The sequence below is a fragment of the Lissotriton vulgaris genome, chromosome 11 (assembly GCF_964263255.1).
Source record: "Lissotriton vulgaris chromosome 11, aLisVul1.2, whole genome shotgun sequence".
Classification (NCBI taxonomy): Eukaryota; Metazoa; Chordata; class Amphibia; order Caudata; family Salamandridae; genus Lissotriton; species Lissotriton vulgaris.
Window position 1 is genome coordinate 97,391,578 of NC_141699.1, and position 22,217 is coordinate 97,413,794.

At 49.1% G+C, this 22,217-nt stretch overlaps 1 protein-coding gene across 4 annotated transcripts in view; it reads left to right on the plus strand.

Moving 5' to 3' along the window:
• The window catches only part of CABIN1 (calcineurin binding protein 1), a 1,446,726-nt gene that overhangs the window by 117,747 nt on the left and 1,306,762 nt on the right, over positions 1-22,217 (plus strand). For all 4 annotated transcript variants that reach the window (XM_086942778.1, XM_086942776.1, XM_086942775.1 and 1 more), the window contains exons 4-5: positions 19,333-19,425; positions 19,994-20,107. In XM_086942778.1, the coding sequence (XP_086798904.1) occupies positions 19,333-19,425; positions 19,994-20,107 (207 nt within the window). The remainder of the gene's footprint in view (positions 1-19,332; positions 19,426-19,993; positions 20,108-22,217) is intronic.

The following is a 22,217-nucleotide window of genomic DNA, read 5'->3' on the forward strand; positions in this document are numbered from 1 at the left end:
GACTTCCTCCTTGATGCAGGACCGAACTCGGTCTGGGACGCGGTAGGCTTTGTGCCAGACTGGGGGGGTGTCCCCAGTATCGTGGACACACCAATCGGTGACACTGGGGACCAGGGAAAATAGGTCTGCGAACTGTCTCAATAACTGGCAACAGTCTTCATGCTGGTCAGGGGTCAGTGGGGGGGAGAGAACCACCCCTTCCACGGAGCCATCCTTTTCTTTAGCATACAGGAGATCGGGTGGAGGCTCGGTTTCCTCTTCCACCCCATCATTTCAAGGACTCCAGGGCTACGGCCAAGTCACTTGGGCCTGTCGGGCCAGCACCAGCAAACTTCTACTTTTCGCCCCTTTCGTGGCCAAGGAAGGGGCCCCCCTCACACGTTCGTCCAGCCACAGGCCGCAGAACCAACCTCAACGCTAATGCAGATGTGGGAAACGCTGTGGCGGTGCAGGGGGACAGAGGCCCGGTCAGTCCACACCCACTCCAGCAGCATCTGCCTCAAAGCCTGCTCGGGGAATGGGGTGTGCATCCGTTCGCGTGATCGCATTGAGCCCACGGTAATCCACGCAGAACCTCAGTTCGGGGGTTGGTACCCGGCGCAGCCGCCTTTGGGACCAGGACCATTGGGCTGGCCCACGGATTGTCAGAGGACTCCACAACCCCTAGGGCAAACATTTTTGAGACTTCCTCCTTGATGCAGGACCGAACTCGGTCTGGGACGCGGTAGGCTTTGTGCCAGACTAGGGGAGTGTCCCCAGGGTTTACATCTTGGACACACCAATCGGTGACACTGGGGACCAGGGAAAATAGGTCTGCGAACTGTCTCAATAACTGGCAACAGTCTTCGTGCGGGTCAGGGGTCAGTGGGGGGAGAGAACCACCCCCTCCACGGAGCCATCCTTTTCTTTAGCATACAGGAGATCGGGTGGAGGCTCGGTTTCCTCTTCCACCCCATCATCAGTGGCTAGGAGCATGCTCACCTTAGACCGCTCGAAGTGGGGCTTGAGGTGATTTACATGGAGGACCCTTAAAGGGTTCCTGGGGGACTGTACGTCCGCTAGGTAGGTGACCCGGCTCTTGCTCTCCACTACCTTGAAGGGACCGGTCCATTCGTCCTGGAGGGCGCAAGGTTCTACCGGGGCCATCACCCACACCTGCTGAGCTGGCTGAAACTCTGCCAGCGTGGCGTTCTGGTCATACCAGCGTTTCATTTCTTCCTGGCTAGCTTCTAGGTTGGCCTCCGCGAGTTCCCTGAATTTCCGAGTGATTTCTTAGGGCCAGGATGTATTAGAACACATCCTGGGGAGGGTTCCATGAGGCTGTCTCCCAGCCATCTTTGACTAGACTTAGAGGTCCTCAGACGGGGTGGCCTTCGAGCAGTTCAAAAGGGCTGAACCCTAAGGATTTCTGGGGAACTTCCTGGTAGGCGAACAGGAGGCAGGGCAGGAGGATGTCCCAGTTACGCCTCAGGGGCTCTTTGAGGCCCATGATCATTCCCTTGAGGGTCCGGTTGAACTGCTCCACCAGGCCATTGCCCTGGGAGTGGTATGGGGGGTGAATTTGTAGGTAACCCCACATTCTTGCCACAGGGACTTCATGTATTCGGAGATGAAGTTGGTCCCCTTGTCGCTCACTACCTCACGGGGGAATCCTACCTGGGAGAATATTCCCAACAGGGCCCACCCCACCACGGGGGTCGTCACTGTTCGGAGAGGGATGCCTTCGGGGTACCGGGTGGCATGGTCCACCAGGACTAGGATGAATTGGTGGCCCATGGCGGTCCGGCGATCCAGGGGTCCCACAATGTCGATCCCCACCCGCTCAAAGGGGGTACTGACTACTGGGAAGGGCTGGAGGGGAGCCTTGCGCCTTCCCCCACTCTTCCCACTTGCCTGGCAGGTCGGGCAGGACTTGCAGTGGGTTTCCACGTTGTGGCGCATCCGGTGCCAATAGAAATGGGTGACCAACCGGTGGTAGGTTTTATCCTGTCCTAGGTTTCCTACTAGAGGCACGTCATGCACCAGGCCCAGTAGTAAGCCTCTGAAGCGTAGGGGTACCACCAGCACCCAGGCTGACCCTAGTTCAGCAGACTTAGGCTCACTATATAAGAGGCCATTTTCCCTGTATATCAAGTGGGACCCGGATTGGTCGCCACCCGCAGGGGTGGCGGCCTGCTAGCGTTCGCCTATGAGGGAGGGGCAGGTGGTCTGTTCCTGGCAGAACTCTTCCCAGGAGGGTCCACCCTCTTGTAACTGGGCAAGTCTAGGTAGGTCACCTACTTCTGTGATCTGCTCGCCTGTAGGGCCCAGGGCCTCCCCTTCAGGGCTTGCCTCCTCCCAGTTGGGGGGACTGGGGAGGTACTGTTGTCCGTACTCCCCCCCTCTTCCTCCTCTAAGGCAGGGATCGGGTCCACTCTCTTTGGGGCCACATCCTCCTGAGCACCCATCTTGGCAGTTATAGCCCGAGTGGTGGCGCACACCCACTCGGACAGTCCTAGCATCCCCAGGTGAGCCTTCTGCTCCACCTGCGCCCACGGAGAACTCTCCAGATCGTTGCCCAGTAAACAATCCACAGGCATGGTTAGTCGGACAGCTACCTGCAAGGTGCCGGAGACTCCTCCCCACTCAAAGGGATTTTGGGCCATTTTGCAGAGACTCTCAGAATTATCTGCCGAAACGACCAGGCAGAAGACATGTGGTACAATTTGTTCCTTCATGACCAGGTGACAGCGGACCGCTGTGACACTGGCTCCGGTGTCGAGGAGGGCCCCTACCGTGTGCCCATTGATGGTTACCCACTGCTGGTATTTCTTAGTTTTGGCCGGCAGCGGGGTTCCAGGGACCATTTCTCCATCCCCTAGGGAGACCAGGGACATTGCTACGGGTTCCCACTCCTCTGTATCCTCAAACTCTTCCCCTAGGGTGACATTGGCTACCTAGCGGGTGGGGACGCTGGAGACGACTGGCTTTTTGTTTATGGGACACTGGGGATCGCTGGCATAGTGGCCCGGTTGCTGGCATTTATAGCAAGAAACGGTTGCTCTGGGGGCAGGTCTGCCTGGTGGGGCCCCGGGACTTGGTACTGGTGGAGACTGCGAACTTTGCTGCTGGTTCACTTGGGGGCTACGTTGGGGCCCTGGCGGGAATTCCCGCTGCCTACATTGGCCTCCCCTCCCTTCTGTCGGGGACCCAGCCCATTCCTGGCACAGTCTCCCACAGAGCCTCTGGGGACCGGGTGTTCACCCAGCGGTCTGCCTCTACAGCAAGCCTTGTAGGTTTAGTAAGCTTGCTGTCAAGGAGGTGCTGACGCAGTTCTACAAAGCAATGTAAGGACAGGTGCTCCCAGGCTATCAGATGCAATAATTCTTCGAAAGTGGTGACCTTGCTGCCCTTGCGCGTTGCTCGAGGTCCCTGTCAAGGAGGAAGTCGAGAGGCCGCAGCCATCGATGCTTGTCGAGCCATCCCCACTCGTCGGGCTCGAAGTCCTCCCGGTAAGTCGAGGAAGAAGTAGTCAAAGAGGCGACATCGCTCTTCTGCCTCCCCTCGTCGGTCGCGCAACTCGGCTGAGGGTTCGGGTGGCACCGCCAACGCGGCTCTGTTCCCATACCCTCCGGTCCCTGGACTGCATGTGACGCCGGAGTAAATACATGACTTCCTCGTGGCCATGAGGACTCACTTCCCCCCGCCGAGGCCTGCAGGCGTGATTTTGGGCCCCGCAGACCCGACTAGGGGTCCTTGCGGACCAGCGACTTCGGCCCCGGTGCCGTCGTCGTTTTCGGTCCCGACGGCAAAAGCTCCTCGAGATCTGGCAGTCGGCTCCGCGCCGCTCGAGGTCGCTGTCGAGGGAACGGTCGCGGAGCCGCAGCCATCTGCTTTCTGTCCGTTCACCCCACCCCTGAGAGCCTGGTGATCCAGGCCTCCAAGTCCCAGACCGCATTCACCACTGTTCCTCCAGATCGGGAATCCAAAAGGTTTGCCAGTTTGGGAAGAAACTGTTCTCCTCACTGAGTTTGGTGTTGTGGTCTATCAACACCGCTTGCCTTTTGGGCCGTTACACCCACTCCTCGTGGGACATGGTTGCGGACGTGCTACCCCAGTGTCTGGAGGAGGCCCAGGCACAGCTCGCCCAAGCACTTGCTGAGGGGCGGGATGCAGCATGTTATTCAATCAGATGTGGACTTGATACCATGGACTCGCTGGGCAGAGCGATTTCCACAACAGTTGTTATCCGTTGCCACTCCTGGCTGAGGTCCGCCAATTTTTCAGGGGATGTCCAGTCCACGCTCATGGACATGCCCTTCGATGACCGTCGCCTTTTTGGCGACAAAGCAGACAGTGTGCTTGAGCGTTTCAAGGACTCCAGGGCTACGGCCAAGTCACTTTGGCCTGTCGGGCCAGCGCCAGCAAACCTCTGCTTTTCGCCCCTTTCGTGGCCAAGAAGGGCCCCCGCTCACACGTTCTTCCAGCCACAGGCCGCAGAACCAACCCCAACGCTATTTCAGACGTGGGAACCGCTGTGGCGGTGCAGGGGGACAGAGGCCCGGTCAGTCCACACCCACTCCAGCAGCATCTGCCTCAAAGCCTTCCTAGTGCAAGGTTTCAGGCCCATTCGACGCCAGTGGAGGGCAGGGTTCGCCATTACCTCCTCAACTGGCGTACCATCACTTCGGACAGGTGGGTGCTGCAAATCATCTGGAGGGACTACTCCCTCCCCTTCGAGGCGACCCCCTCCAGCTATGCCCCAGCAGTGCCACCACATGTCGGGGGATCACATGCAACTTCTGCAGGAGGAAGTTACGGCCCTCTTGGCCAAGGGGGCCATCGAGCACGTTCCTTGGCCAGAAGTAGGACGTGGTTGCTACTCCCACTACTTTCTGGTACCCAAGAAGGGCAAAGAAGGCTTACGCCCTATTTTGGACCTCCGGAGAGTCAACAGCTTCCTCCGGAAGGAGAAGTTCAAGATGCTGACTTCAGCTCAGGTCCTGGCTGCCCTAGACCCTGGAGACTGGATTAAAGCGTTGGATTTACAGGCGGCATATTCCCTCATCCCCGCCCTGCCGGCCCACCGGCGCTACCTGCGGTTCACGGTAGGCCACGAGCACTTTCAGTTTACCGTGCTCCCCTTCGGCCTCACCAGTGCCCCTCAGGTGTTCACGAAAGTGATGGCGGTGGTCGCAGCTCATCTGCGCAGATCAGGGGGTTTCAGTCTTCCCCTATCTCGACGACTGGTTGTTGAAAGCGGGCTCGCCCCAGACAGTCGTCTCCCACCTCCAGACTACGGCTGATCTCCTGCACAAGTTGGGGTTCTTCATCAACATGCCGAAGTCACTTCATCAACATGCCGAAGTCACACCTGTGCCCCTCTCAGAAGCTCCTTTTCATTGGAGCGGTTCTGTTTATTCTCCCGAGCAGCGGGTTCGAGATATTCAGGCGCCGATTCCCATCTTCCAGCCTTTCTCCCGAGTTTCGGTCAGGCTGACGCTGCGGCTCCTGGGCTGATGGCCTCCTGCATCCTGCTGGTACATCACGCCAGGGCAACCTGTCCGACCACGTCCTGATCTCAGAGGGCACTGCAAGACAGTTGCAGTGGGGGATCACGGACCGTGATTGGGTCAGCTGCAGATCCCTCTCCCTTCCCCAACCGGAGCACGTAGTGGTGACGGATGCATCCTTCCTGGGATGGGGGGGGCCACATGGGAGAGGCGGAGATCAGAGGCCTCTGGTCTCTGGCGGAGTCCCGGCCCCATATCACCCATCTGGAGCTGTGGGTGATCCGACTTACACTGAAGGCATTCCTTCCCTCTGTCTGGAGAAGTGTAGTGCAGGTGTACACGGACAACACCGCCAGGTGTTACTGCAACAAACAGGGCGGGGTGGGGACGTGGACCCTTTGTCAGGAGGCTCTGCTACTCTGGACATGGCAGGAACACAAGGGCGTCACCCTGGTGGTTCAACACCTGGCAGGTTACCTGAACGCCAGGGTGGACAAACTCAGCTGCCGGTGCATGATGGATCACGAATGCCGTCTGAACTCGGACGTGGCGCAAGGTCTCTTTTAGCAGCCTTGGTTCGATCTATTCGCCGCCGAAGAGAAAACGCAATGTCATCAGTTCTGTGCATTGGAATTTCCAAGGCGGCACTCGCCCGGAGACGCTTTTCATCACGAATGGAGCTGCGGTCTGTTGTACGCTTTTCTGCCTATACCACTTATGCCAAGAGTGCTGAAGAAGATCCGACGTGACCGGGCCCAAGTCACCCTTGTGGCTCCGGACTGGGCACGAAGATTCGTCTGCCTCTTCAGGAGGATCTTCTGTCACAGCAGCAGGGGACGGTCCTCCACCCGAACCTGTCCAGTTTCCACCTACATGCGTGGAGATTGAGCAGCGACAGTTGAGGCCATTTGACTTGCCACCTGAAGTCTGTGATGTGATTCTGGCAGCCAGGTGTCCCTCCACAAAAACGGTATACGCCTGCAGGTGGAACATATTTGTGGCATGGTGCATAGCAAAGGCTTTGGATCCACTTTCTGCCCCCCTCTCAGAGGTTCTCCTCTTCTTTTTTTCTCTTGCCCAGCAGGGCTCTGCTCTGGGCACTATCAAAGGCTATCTCTGAGCCATTTCAGCCTTCTTAAGTCTTCCTGATCAGCCTTCTTTTTTTCAAGTCCCCTGTTGTAAATAGATTCTTGAGAGGCATCACACACATGTTCCCTCCTGTTCCTTTCGTGATGCCTCAGTGGGACTTGAACCTTGTACTTATCTGATGTGCGCTCCCTTTAAGCCACTTCATAATTGCCCTCTTCGTCTTCTGACTCTTGAAACTGCATTCCTGGGTGCCATCACCTCTGCCAGAAGAGTGAGTGAGCTCCAGGCTCTATCTTCTAAGCCTCCTTTCCTCTCTGTTAATCCGGACAAAGTTGTTCTGAGGACTCGTCCTTCTTTCCTGCCCAAGGTGGTTACAGCCTTTCACATTGGGCAGTCCATCACCTTGCTCACCTTCTTTCCGCCTCCGCATCCCTTGAAAGAGGAAGATAGGCTCCACTGTCTGGACCCAAAACGTGCGCTCATTTTTATCTAGATCGCACACACCAGTTCTGGGTCGACGACCAGCTCTTTGTTGGTTACGTGGGCGCTAAGAAGAAACGGGTGGTGCACACATGGACCATCTCTCGGTGGGTCGTTTTGTGGATCAAGGTCTGTTATTCCATGGCGAAAAAGGAGCCTCCTATGGGGCTGTGCGCCCATTCCACTCGGGCCACAGCGGCTACTACTGCCCTGGGTCGGGGAGTCCCCTTGCAGGACATCTGTTAGGCAGCTACGTGGGCCTCGCTTCACACGTTCGCTAAGCACTATTACCTGGACAGCCAAGTCCGGAGAGACAGCTTCTTTGGCCGTTCCGTTCTACAGGACTTCCTGGTGTGATCTTGGTTCGCAGACCCACCACCGGGGCTGGTATTGCTGGGGTATCTATTTTAAGGAAAGGAATCTAACACTAACCTGTTTGTTTCATATGCACAAGTTACTTACCTTCGGTAACGATATATCTGTAAGAAACAGTAGTTAGTGTTGGATTCCTTACCGCCCCACCCATCCTCCCCGTTCTGCGAACCGATAAGTAGGGTTAAGGTATCTCCCTTTGAGGGCCCTAGTTTCATGGCACCAGTGTCTGTTTCGTGCATGGCTCTACGTTCCTGGAGCAGAAAGCTATGTACAGAACTGACCTCCGCACGCGAGGGCGTCGTCTAAGTACTCCGACGATCACAAGGACTGAGGTGGAGCCGCAGGCGACGCCTACCGACGCGCAAGGGTACTTCTGACGAAAACTTTCCGGATCCAGTCTGTTGCTTGGGGATATTCTAAGGTAAGGAATCTAACAGTAAATACTGTTTCTTACAGATATATCGTTACCGAAGGTAAGTAACTTGTGCATTAATAGTTGTTTCCTTTCTGTCTGTAGCGTGGTGCAGGAACAGACTAGGTGCAACAGATCTGCCTACTTGGACCCACAGAGTCAACCGGTAGCAGGGAGACTTCCATGTAGCGAGTGTGCCATAAGCTCTTTAACCGGTAATAGCCCCTGCCGGTATTTTAGAAACTGCTGCTTAATAAAAGCTGGGTAGCCAGTGTCAAAGTAATCTTGAAGAGCAGCAGTTTTATAATTATATAATGTCATCCACCCATGTGCCCTTTTTGCTAATGTAGCTTTATCCTCTTTGGCAAATTGAAATTTGAGTAACTTCCTGCCCAGACGCTGAGAGGTCTGTAGGTTGGTAGGAGTTTCCAAAAACACCACTCACCCGACGCATTGTTCATCCCACACTGCTTACCCTGAACTCACAAGGACATACTATCCAGGTGAACTGAAAAGAACACTGTGAACTGTGAAATCACAAGCACTCCTCTCATCCCGCACTCCTTCAGGCACCTCCTTACACTGAACCCTAATCAGTACAGGCCTTACTCTATACACACAATGCACTCTGCTCTCCTGGCACTTATACAGGAAAGTCCTGCAACTCAGACATTTGGCTCGCAATGTATTCACAAAGTCCTATTCCCTTCCCATCCCTGCCCCCCATCCTGCACTCATTCGGGGACACTGCTCACCCTTCACGTAAACGGGCTTACCTGGCACTCAGGCTTCAATCACACAGGCACACCACTCCTAATCTAATCTCCATAGCCTCTCCCTGACACCACATTCATGTCTTTTGCAGCTATAGAGCAGCAGCTGGGAGGGAGGGGGCACTACACTCGACAGCCAGCTTAAATCTTTGCGCTGCCGAAGTCTGGTAAGCGGAGGGCAGTTACTCACTGGCAGGGCATAAAAAGTAGTAATTTCAAAATGGAGAGTCGATGAAATAAAGGGTTTACCCAAGATAATATAATTTGATCAAGCAGGAATCTGGAATTTAGCCCCAATTTATTTATTCATTTTTGGTTTCACGTTGTGCAATTTAACAACTAGATGGGTATCGCTTTCTTAGCCCTAAGGTTAATGCTTTGTTCTCCAACCTTGGAGGATAAGATTAGAGCATGGGTGACAAGCAGAATTATGTTGTGATAGGAGACCATACATCATCACATTTACCTGCAGATTCCATTTTTATTAGGACATAACTATGAACTGTCACATAAATAGAATGCAGCAAAAATGCCATGTAGTGTGCTGCAGAATTTCCATTTCTGTGCTGCACTATTCGGGAGGTCAGGTTTGATCTGTACTTAAAGGCTTCCTTGCCGAAGGACATCCTGTTCCCATATTGTCCAAAATGCCTCTGCCTGGTTTTCCAAACACTATCTTAAATTGAATACCTTGAAACATAGTTATGTTGATATCCTTCTCCTAATCGCATTCAGTTTCAATCCTGACTTGGCTCCCTTGACCTGCTTAACTGAATGCTCTCTGCACCTTGTCATTATATTGGACAAAAACCTTGATATCCGTATACATATCCATGCTCAAGCAAAAGGTTCCCAGCACCAACTCGGACTGTTTTTCTTGATAACATTTCCAACCCTGAATCTGATTTCAAACCAGTAATCATTAATCTCTTGTTGGGTGTACTGTAACAACTTTTTTTCCTGTAACTATAAAGGTATCTCTAGATTTGCAGCAAGATTCGCATGGAGAACAAATCACTGGGAACCATATTTTCTCAGTCATTTTCACACTCCTTGAAATTACCCTTCCAATCCAGCAACATATTAAAGCTAGCCTGTTGTTCACAAAACTCTCAGTACAGGCACCCTAAATTACCAGGCCAGAACATAGTACTTTGTAGAAGTCTTGGGTCTTACTGAAGTTCTGAAACTCTTCTAGAAAGGCCTATCGTGTAGAAATTACGAACACATTCATAATCCTTATCAGGGGGTGATTATAGACTCTTGAATGAAATTACATCCGAGATCCTTAGAAACCTTTACAACTCATGTTTATAAAGATTTGAGGTGCCTACCATTCTATTTTATGTTAACATTTTGATAGAGGGTTCAATAGGTTTAAGAGATATATTCGAAAAGAGAGATACGTGAGAAAAAGAAGAAATAATCATACCAAGGACTATAGCTGATTAAGCTACATTTTCTTTTTAAACAATTCTTTTTATTAAATGAGCATCAGCAAAAATTTACATTACAGAGGTATCATCATAGCATAAATAACAAAGAGGGGGCACAGGAGATCCAAGTAAACACATGATGAGGAAATTCACGGGGTTCATCAAGTACGGCAGTCCTGGGTGGTGCACAAATTTCTCCTCTATACTGATTCCAGGGTCCCCATATCAACAACCATTTACGAGGGCGCCCCCTTGCAAGGTACACAGTTCTTTCCCTGAACAAGCACCAGTCTTAAGTTATTTTCCCATACTTCCAACGTGGGTGGCTGCTCAGCGCCCCATAACTGGGTAATATTTCTTTTTGCTAGCATAAAGCCTAGTGTAGCCCACCGCGTCTGTGCGGAGGTCAAGTCTGTGGGCTCCAATATGTTAAGGAGGCATCTCCTTGCCTCTGGCCTTAGGGCAACTCCCAATACCCTGTGCATGATGTCATTTATGTTGCGCCAGTATGCTGTAATACATTCACATTCCTAGATAATGTGTAGGAACGTGCCAGTCTGACCACACTGCCGTCTGCATAGTCCCGAGGTCGGCAGTCCCATCTGTACCAGCCGGGGGCCCGTGATGTACACCCTGTATAATACCTTAAGTTGAACGAGCCGCAGCTGAGCTGGGATAGCCACCTCCTTTGGGGAGGACACAGCTGAATGCCAGTCCTCATCATCGAGTTCTATACCGTCTTGGACCCATCTGGCCCTCAACTCCGCAAGGGGGATCAGCCCTGTGATTAATCAACTTCTTGTATATGACGGAGATTGTTTTGTCGGGGAGGTCGCCATCCAGAATTCTGTCCTCAAGAGGCGAAGCCTCTAGGGGGTCCGAGTCTCCAGGCAGTGCCGCCCGGAGTGAATGTCGGATTTGTGCATAGCGGAAGTATTCAGAACCCGTCAAGTCATATTCCACTTGCTGTTCCTCAAATGTTTAGATTTTTCCAGTGCCCCACATATCTCCAACTGTGGAAATCCCTATAAGGTCCCACTTATCAAAGCCCTTCGTTCTCCAAAGTTGGCCTAGTTTCTCCAAGTCAAAGAGTGGGGTGGCCCAAGTAATTGTCCCCTTCCAACCCAGGGAGTTAGTGGCATCATTCCAGATCCGAACCTCATGCTTGGTGGGCCTCGTAAAATCCAATCTCGTCGGCCTCGAGTACAGTGCCCTATAGTACCTCCCCCTGGGAAGAAACCACCTATCCATGGCATATCCCGGGTCTGTGACCGAGCCATATGTGCCATGGTTGATAGCTGCCAGCTGAGAACCCCAGTAGTATTGTTTGATATCCGGGAGAGCAATGCCCCCATGGTAACAAGGAAACGTTATTACGCTACATTTTCAATAAAATTAAAATTAGGTCCTGCTCGACAAATAATAATTAAAAAATTGTCTAATTACACACAAATCATAATAACCGCCATTTTTACTCCAAGAATTGCCAAATCCGACAAAATGTTTGCAATGCACGTATATATCTTGTTTTAGCTAGTGCTCTTTCTTTTTCATACATTTCTTTCATAAATACCAGCCAATCAAAGAAAGTAGGAGAATTCGGCGAGATCCACTCTCTCGCAATGCACAAACGAGCAGCTACTAACACAATAGATAAAAACTCCTGATAGCAAGATTCTCACACACCTTTAACACCAACATTATCTCTTTCGTAGTAAAGGATAACCTGAATCATACGCGATGACCAACATATTGTATGACCGTTTCCCAAAAGCCCCGTAACATAGAACAGGTATAAAACATATCAAGAATATCAGCGCCCCTTAGATCACACTTGTCTTATCAATCCTACCTCGAAGAGATCCCTGCGCTGGTAGTTGCTATTTACAGATCTTCTCAGGAGTATAATATAGCATACAGAAATTGCTGCAACTTAATATTGACAGAATGTTTGGGGTTATTTAAAATCTCAAAAGCCAGCACAATCTGAGACATCCATAGCTATACCAAGCACCTGACTCCATTTATTCGCTATCTAACCAGTAAAACAAGCATTTACAATGCAAAAGGTCTCGCATTAATTAAGTTGGAACTATTGGCATTGCCGGCTGGTGGTGTGTGTGCCTGGTGGAAGTGTGCACTGCCAGCTGGTGGTGTGTGTGTGCCTGGTGAAAGCGTGCAATGACGGCTGGTATTGTGTGTGCCTGGAGAAAGCATGCACTGAAGGCAGGTGGTGTGTGTGTGTCTGGTGAAAGTGCACCCTGACAGCTGGTGGTATGTGTGTGCTTCGTAAAAGCAAGCACTGAAGGCTGGTGGTGTGTGTTTGTGTGCCTGGTGAAAGCGTGCAGTGACGTCTGCTGGTGTATGCTTGGTGGAAGCATGCACTGACGGCTGGTGGTGTTTGTGCCCGGTGAAAGCGTGCACTGACAGCTGGTGGTGTTTGTGCCTGGTGAAAGTGTGCACTGACTGATGGTGTCTGTGCTCGGTGAAAGTGTGCATTGACGGTGTGTGGTTGTGTGTGTGGTTGTGTGTGTGGTTGTGTGTGTGGTTGTATGTGTGGTTGTTGTGTGGTTGTTGTGTGTGGTTGTGTGTGTGTGTGGTTTAGTGTGTGTGGTTGTGTGTGTGTGTGTGTGGTTGTGTTTGGATTTGTGTGTGGTGTTGTGTGTGGTGTGTGTGGTGTTGTGTGTGGTGTTGTGTGTTTGTTTCTGTGTGTGGTTGTGTGTGTGTTTGTGTGTGGTTGTGTTTGGATGTGTGTGTGTGTGTGTGTGGTCAGACATGCACGCTGCACTCGCTGTGCACCGTATGGGACTGGCCTGACAATGTGCTACGCGCCACGGCTGCTTTGGGCTCCCAGTCCGGCCTTTGGCCTGTGCCCCTCCCTTGTTACGTGACCCCAACACCACGAATATCTGCAGATGGCCCACTGATAAGTACCCACTGTAACACAGGGCAGGAATGCTGCTCCCACAGACCTGCAGTACCAGTGTGACCAGATGCCTGCGCCGGGCCAGTCACGTAGAACCACTCAGTGCTATAAATCGCCCTCTCGCGTGAGCAGCAGCAGCAAAACAGCGTTCAGAGGGCACCCTGCTCAGATACCCCAACAAATAAATGAGAAGCTAGTACTGGAAGGCAGCGCACCCTCAGCATACAAACCCGGGATTCAATACTTCACCGCCCCTTATGTTCATTCATAATTATGCCTCTCCCGTCCACCTAACCCCCGGGAGGCAGAATTGGCAAGCGTTATGAGCGAGCCTGCCTGCCTTTGTGCATTAGTGTGCCTGCAGACAGGAACCAGTGCAAACACGAGCGCAGCCATTGGCAACAGGAGGCGGGCCCACGTCCGCACACTGCTCCAGGACCAAGAGGTAATGCCACAGTCAACGATGTGCTACACTAAAACAGCGTTGCATAAGCTAAAATTGCAGTAACCAAGCATGCTCGGCCATTTTCAGTGAACGAACTAAAGTGCTTGAGGTGGACCTCGGCTCATCACACCCTGCTCACCACCAAACCTGACACGTTGCAAACTAGTAAATATGTTACAATATCAATTAACTTAATTGGTATTGTAACATATTGACTAGAGACAGAATGCAGCAAAAACAGAAACTAAAATTAACATGCAGCCACTGGCTTCCTCTCCGCCGACCATTTATTAGGAAAACTATGTGACATTTTTCACATGTTAATTTCAATGCATGGTCGCTTGGAGGAAGCCAGTGATTGCATGTTAATTTTCGTTTCTGTTGTGGCTGCAGTCTGTAAACAAGAGCACGTCTTCGGGCAGCACTGTCTGTCGTCTTCCTTGTAAGTGATTAATTCTGCCTCTTCTCCCAGGTGGAGAAAGAGCCCTTCCAGACGAGCTATGTGTAAAGTGGGTACATTGAAAGGAAGTGCTGCCGAATTAATTGGTAACAGTAAATGGCCTGAAATATGAATGTTTTTCCCACTCCTATTTAGAAGTGCACCGAAATTGCGCTGAAAAAGAACAGTGAATGCGTTTAGCATGGCAGTGGGAAGCTGGGAAGCGTGAGGCGTAATTGGCAAGCGTTACGAGCGAGCCTGCCTGCCTTTGTGCATTACTGTGCCTGCAGACAGGAACCAGTGCAAACACGAGCGCAGCCATTGGGCAACAGGAGGAGGGCAGCAGCAGCTTGTGCACGGGATAGCGTGAGGCAGAATTGACCCTCCATTTCAAAGTATGCCAGCAGTAGGCAAAGAAATTTATTTCACGAAGGAAAGGGTGCAGGACCAGGGACACCTAGGAACAGCCTGTGTTACTGCACCCTTTTCTTCGTGAAAATAATTTATTTGAGCAAAAAAACAGAGAGGCATGTGGTGGACCCAATTTCTATTACACCGTGAGCCTATTTAGAAGAAATTAAAATGAGCAGCAGGTGGGACATCCCCTGTGGAGATTGTGTCATATATACACCCTCCATTTTTTCAAAGTATGCCAGCAGTAGGCAAAGAAATTTCGTTCACGAATAAAAGGGTGCAGGACCAGGGACACCCTGTGTTACTGCACCCTTTTCTTCATGAAAATAATTTCTTTGTTTATGCTGAAATTAAATCAAAATGTGCATTTGCAATGTCAATAGTTGGTATTTTGACTACTAAAAGTGGTATTGCACTGCAAATGCTGTGAGCCGCCTCCTGTGTGGCTTCAGCATTGAATATGTCATTGCGGCAGGAAGCAAACACTAAACCTTCAATTTGCCCGCTATAAGTTAAAAGGTAGTACACAGTAAAAGGAAACCGACAGCCACGGCGGTCAGAATCAAAAGAAACGAAAAGGAAACCACGGAGGTCAGAATCAAAAGAAAGGAGTGGTGCGTGTGCATGCCACTGCAACACACGTGACCACATGGCCTATTGGTGTCTATTACGCGCACCAAGCGCGTAATAGACACCAATAGGCCATGGGCGGAGCAAAGCGCCCGCCTGTGGCCTATTGCGTGCAGTCTTTCATTAAAGGACTCACGTAGAGGCCAAAAGCTGCCCACAAACGGAAACCCTTGGGAAAAGCACACACACGAGCGAGTCCTAGGTGACTGCTGAAACCCCATTTTTTGATTACAAAATGCCTCGTGCTGCGCGAAGCACTGCTGCGCAGTGCAACGCTAGGCGTGAGACCTGAAAAAAGAAAGAGGTGCCTACCATTCTAATGTTACTTTCAGATGTAACATGTTTTTCTCTTCACTCTTGATACAATTGTGCAATTTGTATTATTCTGATCTCTGTATGTCACTCTTGTTTGGTGTATCACTATATTTTCCACAGTTAGTCTTTTGTTCATTTTTCACGGATCCCACTGTTTCTTTTGTAAAGGGCTGTGGCACCCTTTCAGTGTGGTTTACGCAATGTAAAATTGCTACTACATATAAGGGCATCTTACTGCCCTCTGGTTACCACAGTATGTATACAACCATCATTCAGTGCTGCCATGACTAAGGCTTACTTATTTGAAGAGCTTAGTTTCTTTCAGGATTTAGATAATTGCATACTTGAGCCAGCCCAACTCTTACATCTACATATCCCACATCAATCTCAAGAGTCTGGTTTCATGGCGCTGTGAGCACAGGGTGAGCAAAACATTAAGACAGTGTAGTGGATTTAGGATAGATCAGAAAGGAAACATTTTTATGTATAAGCTTGACAGAACAGTAAAGTTTTCAGAAGGGATCTAAAGTGGGGATAAGAAGGAGTGAGTCTTAGCTCCAGGGGCAGTGCATTCCACCGAGATGGGGTGAGAAATAAAAATCTGAGACCACCATGTTTTTTACGGTTAAATGTGGGGGTGGTGAGAAGGGCCAAGTGAGAAGAGCGTAAATGACGCAGAGGAGAGTAACGGTGGAGAAGAACGGATATAAAAACAGGACCATGGCCGGCCAGGGCTTTAAAAATAATGCAGCCAAGTTTGAATTCTGCGTTTGGCCACTGGGAGCCAGTGAAGGGATTTGAGTAAGGGACGAACATGGCAGTGTCTGGGACGAACATGGCAGTGTCTGGGCTGATGGAACACTAGTCTCGCGGCCTGATTTTGCACCAGCTGAAGACGATTTAGCTGGTATGCCGGGATGCCAACATAAAGGGAGTTGGCATAATCAATCCTGGAGACTACCAGGACCAGCAAAGCCAGGGTCAGGGCCTCCGTAGTTAGGAATCGAGAGATCTTCCGGATTTTCCGAAGATAAAAAAAACCAGGAGGATACCACGGCACTAATTTGAGGCTTCATAGAGAGGTCCTTACTAATGATGACTCCTAGGCTTTTTACTGAATTAACAGGGCAGGGCGGGGAACCAAGGCCAGTGGGCCAAAAATTAGAGTTCCAGGGATAGGAAGTACCTCCGAACAAGACCAACTCGGTCTTGTCGGGGTTAAGCTTTAGATGGGTCTTTTCCATCCAGTTACTTATGAGACATAAGGTGGACTGGAAATTATGAATAGATTGTTAGGAGGAGTCCATATCACAGACCAGCTGGATATCGTCAGCGTAGTTGAATGCAGTGGCATTGCACCCCCTCAGAGCATCAATGAGAGGAGTCATGTATAGATTAAAAAGAAGGGGGGAAAGGGAGGAACCCTGGGGGACGCCACATGACAGCTTGACCTTATCAGCTGAGAAGTTGGAAAGACGCACAGCCTGACGACGGTTGCACAGAAAAGAGCGAATCCAGCCAAGAGCCGGCCCCTGACACGGTCGACCAAAATATCATGGTCGACCGTGTTGAAGGCAGCCGACAAATCTAGGAGCACCAAGGCCTGGTTGATGCCAAGGTCCGCTCCTCTCCTCACCTCCTCCATCACTGACAGGATGACTGACTCAGTTGAAGGGGCTGGTCTGAACCCAGCCGGACGAGGGTCGAGGAACTGGGTGCGTTCAATAAACGAGCTCAAGAAGTTGGTGACATGAGTCTCAAGTGCTTTACTGAGGTAGGGGAGCAGGGAGATGGGACGGAAATTGCTCATAAGAGAGGGGTCCGCAGTAGGTTTCTTTAGAATGGGTATCACTTCAGCTGTTTTGAAGGAGTCAGGGACCAGACCAAGCCGGAGAGATTTATTAAGCAGTGCCAGGGGAGGTTCGGGACAAACAGTGAAAACCTCACGTAGAATGTGGGGGGACAACAGTCCGTAGGTGAGCCAGAGATGAACATTTTTTGGAAGGCTAGAAATTCCTCCTGAGAAATTGGGGGTAGCTGGTCCAATGTGTGAAAGTTGCTAATATTAAATGTTGGGGCAACTTTAGTGGATAAGATTCTTATCCACTAAAGTGTGATACCAGGCTGTAGAACATACTTCTCCACACATGCACCATGGGGCAGTTCTTCTCAAAGTGTTTGTGGCTTAAAATGCTCTTTTGTTAGTATTAGTTTCAGTTGTACAATTTTGTGACACCTTTTTGTGATAAGTTGGTAATAACATTCTATACTTAAATGCTGAAAGAGACCTATCTGGAATCAAATGCTAGATTTTAGAGTTTATTAAATTAGCCTTCAGACTTCTTTTGGATGAATGAGCTTGAATTTGAATTTAAAAACATTTGTTGAGCGCACTTATACCCAGCGGTTTCATGACGCTTTAAGGATTACGACCAGCAGACAGCAGCAGGAAAGGGCATACTAAGTGGCAAAGGCGCTAGAAAAGAGAAAAGTTTTCAGATTTTTCCGGAACTCTAAATAGGAGGATGAAGTACGAAGCGCCAAAGGGAGGGAGTTCCAGAACACTGGTGCAAGGGCCGCAAATTTCGCCCCGCCAGCTTTCTTTTTCTTGAAGCGGGGTATGGTCAGAAGTGCCATGTGGGTTGAACGGAGTTCTCTGCCCGGTAAGGGACTGATGGCTGAACTGATGAACTCGGGGGCAGTGCCCATCCTGGCCTGGAAAGTGAGGCAGCCTAGTTTGAATAGGGATCGCTCTCTCACGGGCAGCCAGTGCAGTGCCTTTAGCAGTGGAGTGGCTCGATGGTATTTGGGCAATCCATGAATCAGGCGGGCAGCCTGATTCTGCACTAACTGCAAGCGATGTATGGCGTAGGCCGGCGCGCCGTTGTAGATTATGTTTCCATAGTCAAGGCACGAAAGCACCATAGCCTTTACGATGACCTTTAACGCCTGGATGGAGAAAAAGCAAGAGATTTTCCTAATTGTCCTGAGAGAAAAGAAGCAGGAGGATATCACCGAACTAACTTGGGAGTGCACAGAGAGTTGTGAGTTGAGCAGAATCCCAAGGGTCTTGACTTTAGGGACCGGGAGTGGGGGAACACCAAGTGAAGGGGGCCAAAATAACGGGGACCATGGGCTGCAACCACCTCCAGTCAAGACTAACTCAGTCTTGTCTGGATTGAGCTTTCACCATTTTTTTCTACAATGTTTCTCCATGTTCACCACTTTACCAATGCTGGCCACCTTGCTAGGTAGTGCTTGATTTTCATTCTCTGCGTGCAAATGCCCTGCCTAAACACGGAGTGTGCTTTTTTCCCCTTGACGATCAGGGTTTTTCCCTGTGGGCTGTCTGGTGCTTTGAATGCCTAACAAATGAGAAAGCATGGCTTTCAAAGTGCCACCCGCCTAGTGTACTTTAGAGTGGGCAAGATTTTTTCACTGTGGTCTGTCAACTGTTGGACTTTGTGGACCTCTGGTGACCAGCAGTTTCTTCCATTGTTAGTAGTAAATCTCCCTCACGCTGGCACTGTCATCAGAAGTTGCAATTCAAGTGTTTGCCAATAGTATTTGCGTAGAGCAGATTTCAAAGTTTCTAATGCTTAGTGTTCTTTAGTACTCTGGGTGCGAACGCTTTCTGACCTTTGGCTGTCAACTGTTTTGAGTGTTAAAATCCAGGCCTCCATGGCCATCCAGTCAACAGGCACCTACTACCCATGTTAACAGTAAGTCGATCTGACCCCCCACCCTTTACCAGAGTGCTCCATGCAGATACTGTTTGCAAATACACACAATGGCAGTGAATTCTAGACGGTGTGTATTTCAATACAAAAAGCTTTGAAAAAAAGGATATATACCTAGAGACCACTAATGGAGTAACCATGGCTGCTAGAGGCAAAAGGAAGTAAGGTTAATTCAGCAGGGCTTCATGTTACAGGAGCTTCAAAAGACTATATAATGTCCATTTTGTTTGTGGGTTATTAAAATAGCCAATAGTGCTACAGTACGCTGCGTTGCTTTGTCTGAATGAATATCTTTTGTTATAAAAAGTCAGGTAAAAAGTGGTGAAAGGCATAGTGGTGTGATAGTTTTGCTTTCCTCATTTCTAGATTCGAATTGCAGCATTAAATGCCACCTCCACAGCAGGGGATGACCATGAGGACACCTTCAAAAGTCACAAAACACAAACAAAGGAGGCCCAGGTAAGTCAAATCAAAACCGTGACCGTGGGTTGACACTCTGAGTTGTCGAACATAAAATAGCATTGGCTCAACAACTTAAACAATAACTGATTTAACTAATTATAGTTTAAAACGTTAATGCACATCACGCAACTCCAAAATATTAGCTATTTTGTGTTCACCTATTTTTAAGGTTTACCTTCAATCTGCCCTCTTCATCCATTAGGCTTTTGTGGTGTGATTCACATTTTGTTTCCACCCACCATACATACAGCATTTGCTAGTGGGTCAGCCCACTTTAGCCATTTGTTTCTTTCTGTGTCTGTGATGGCACACACAGGCATCTATTTCGGATTGGTGTAGTTAATAAATGTTTTAAATATAAATTTCTAAGAAAACGAGTATGATCAATGCCAGTAGATCTAATGCTAATGTTAGGACTTTTGGCTTTGCCATTGCTTGTTTAGTGTGTGGTCTAATGGTGGCAGCTGGGGTTAATGGTCTTTTCTGTGAGTGATGGCGGGGCATGCATGATAGTAACTGCATATGTTGTTCAGAGAATGACTAAGAAGGGTTTCTTTCACTGCAGGAAGCTGAAGCATTTGCTCTCTACCATAAAGCCTTAGACCTTCAAAAACATGACTGCTTTGATGAGTCCTCCCGTGCGTACCATGAGTTGCTGGATACTCGCCTGCTGCAGGAGGTAAGTGATCGACATAGCTCTTAGTCCTCCATCATTACACACGGACCACCCCATATTTAAAGATCCAAATAAATAGCATCGGTTTAAATAGGGCATACATCTAACATTCAAAACTCATTCTCTAGAAATATGTAGACTTTTTTTGAGTTGTGTGATGTTAGAACAAAGCATTGTAAGAGAAACTTAAAAGAGCCCTCAGGAGGTGCTCCATGGTTACATTTTAGGAATAGTGCTTCTAGGAGGAGATTAGGTAGAGAACCCACAAATATTAGTGCGATTCAAAAAATCCATGGATATGAGAGCATTGGGAGTTAGTGTCAAATCCATGCCAGTACAGCAGAAAAGTAAAGGCTGTTCTCGTAGAGTATGTAAGTAAATGGCGAGAATTGTAGGGCCTCATTTATATGTTGTGGTACATATACTCTGTTCGAACGGCGAGGGAGTATACATACCGCCAACATAATGGTCCCTTTGCCCGATTTCGATGTGGGCGGACCATAGGTTTTGCTATCGCGGTGACTACTCCATCACCGCCATAGCCCGGCAGAGTAAGGGGTGTCGGAGGATTGGCTAGATGTCCACATACCCATTCGGGATGGGTGAACATAAAGCCATTTTTTTACTGTCTGTCACCACCAGGCAAACCACCATGGGAGAGGACTCTCATGGTGAGGGGGGCATTCATTCTTTTATTTTCAAAAAGAAAATCCAGTTTCAGAATTTTCTTTTTGAAAATAAAAAAAAGAAAACTGTTTGGTGCAGGGCTGTGTCATGTTGATGCAGCCCTGTACCAAACAGCAAAATGCATTGGCAGGGACCGCTGTGATGGCAGATCATGCCAATGCATTATAAATGACCTCCTGCTTGGCTGTCATTTTAAAATTTGGCCTAACTTTCTTTATGTATAAAACGTTGATGGGAAAATAGCCAAATACGGTTATTCATGAGATGCAATGCCATATGAAGTCTGCATGACCTCCTTAGAGTCTTGTGCATTGTCTTATATAACCATTTCAAACATGCAAGATGAGATATAGTAACATTTAATACTTGTCTGACCTTAGGAATCTGGTGACTGCGAATGTTGGAACAGTTGTATGGAAAAGAACAATGAGATGAAAAGCCCTTTCTAGATGCATCATAAAAATTTCCTGATGGAGACAAAGCACTGCAATATCCGATGCCTGCACTGTTTGTGAACAAATATTATTAATCTCATTTGTGTGCAGTCATCTTCGTTTATTCGTTGCATTTATATTCCCATTGTTACATTTAACAATGGGAATTCATTAAAGTTTTGATATTTGCTCTATCTTTATTTTACTATTTGTACTTGTCCATTGACAGGTGCTCGTGGCTATGTACAGAGCGCTTGGGTTACCCCATATTTTGTTTGCAGCTAGCGATAATCAAAAACTCCGCATTTCTTGCGTAGGGAGGTAGGGAGGTTTCTATAACTTTCGATATGCTTGGTTTCTGATTTATCCTAGGCACTGATGTGTGGAAAAACCATGCTTATTTTTTCTTTAAGAAAAAAAGGTGAGTGTGTTTCTTTATTTGCGTTTATAGGTTAAAAGATCTGTAACTATACTTCAGTATACATGTAGAGGCATTTGTAGAGCATGAACCTAGAATGACCTCAACAGAGCATTGCGCATGATTCAGAGAGTTGATGCTGTTCTGATGTTCACATGGATGTTCCAAATTCTAGGAGTGTAAATGGATAAGGTGGCACAGTCAATATATTCCGGGATGCAGTTTCTGGGGGCTTGCATGTGACACAGCCAGTCTGGAAGACAACGCCTGATTAAATGGGAAGCTAGTGTTTTTCCTTCAGGATTGTGGTGACGTGCCGTCTCTTGTCTGATGCTTTTCAGTATGGAGGAATGTGGGGTGACAATGTAAAGTTAGTGAGACTCATCATCCAGGTGCACTAAGGCACGGGCATTAGTTCTGGAGGTGGAATTAAAAAAATAATCGTTTTACTTTCTTCAAGAGATTACATTGATGTTAGGCTTTCCTTGTTTTTTTTTTATATTGTCGGGGGGAGGGTGTTGAGGGTAAAGCCTTTGCACCCCTTGGGTGGTGGTGGTGTTGGTAAAGCCAAGAG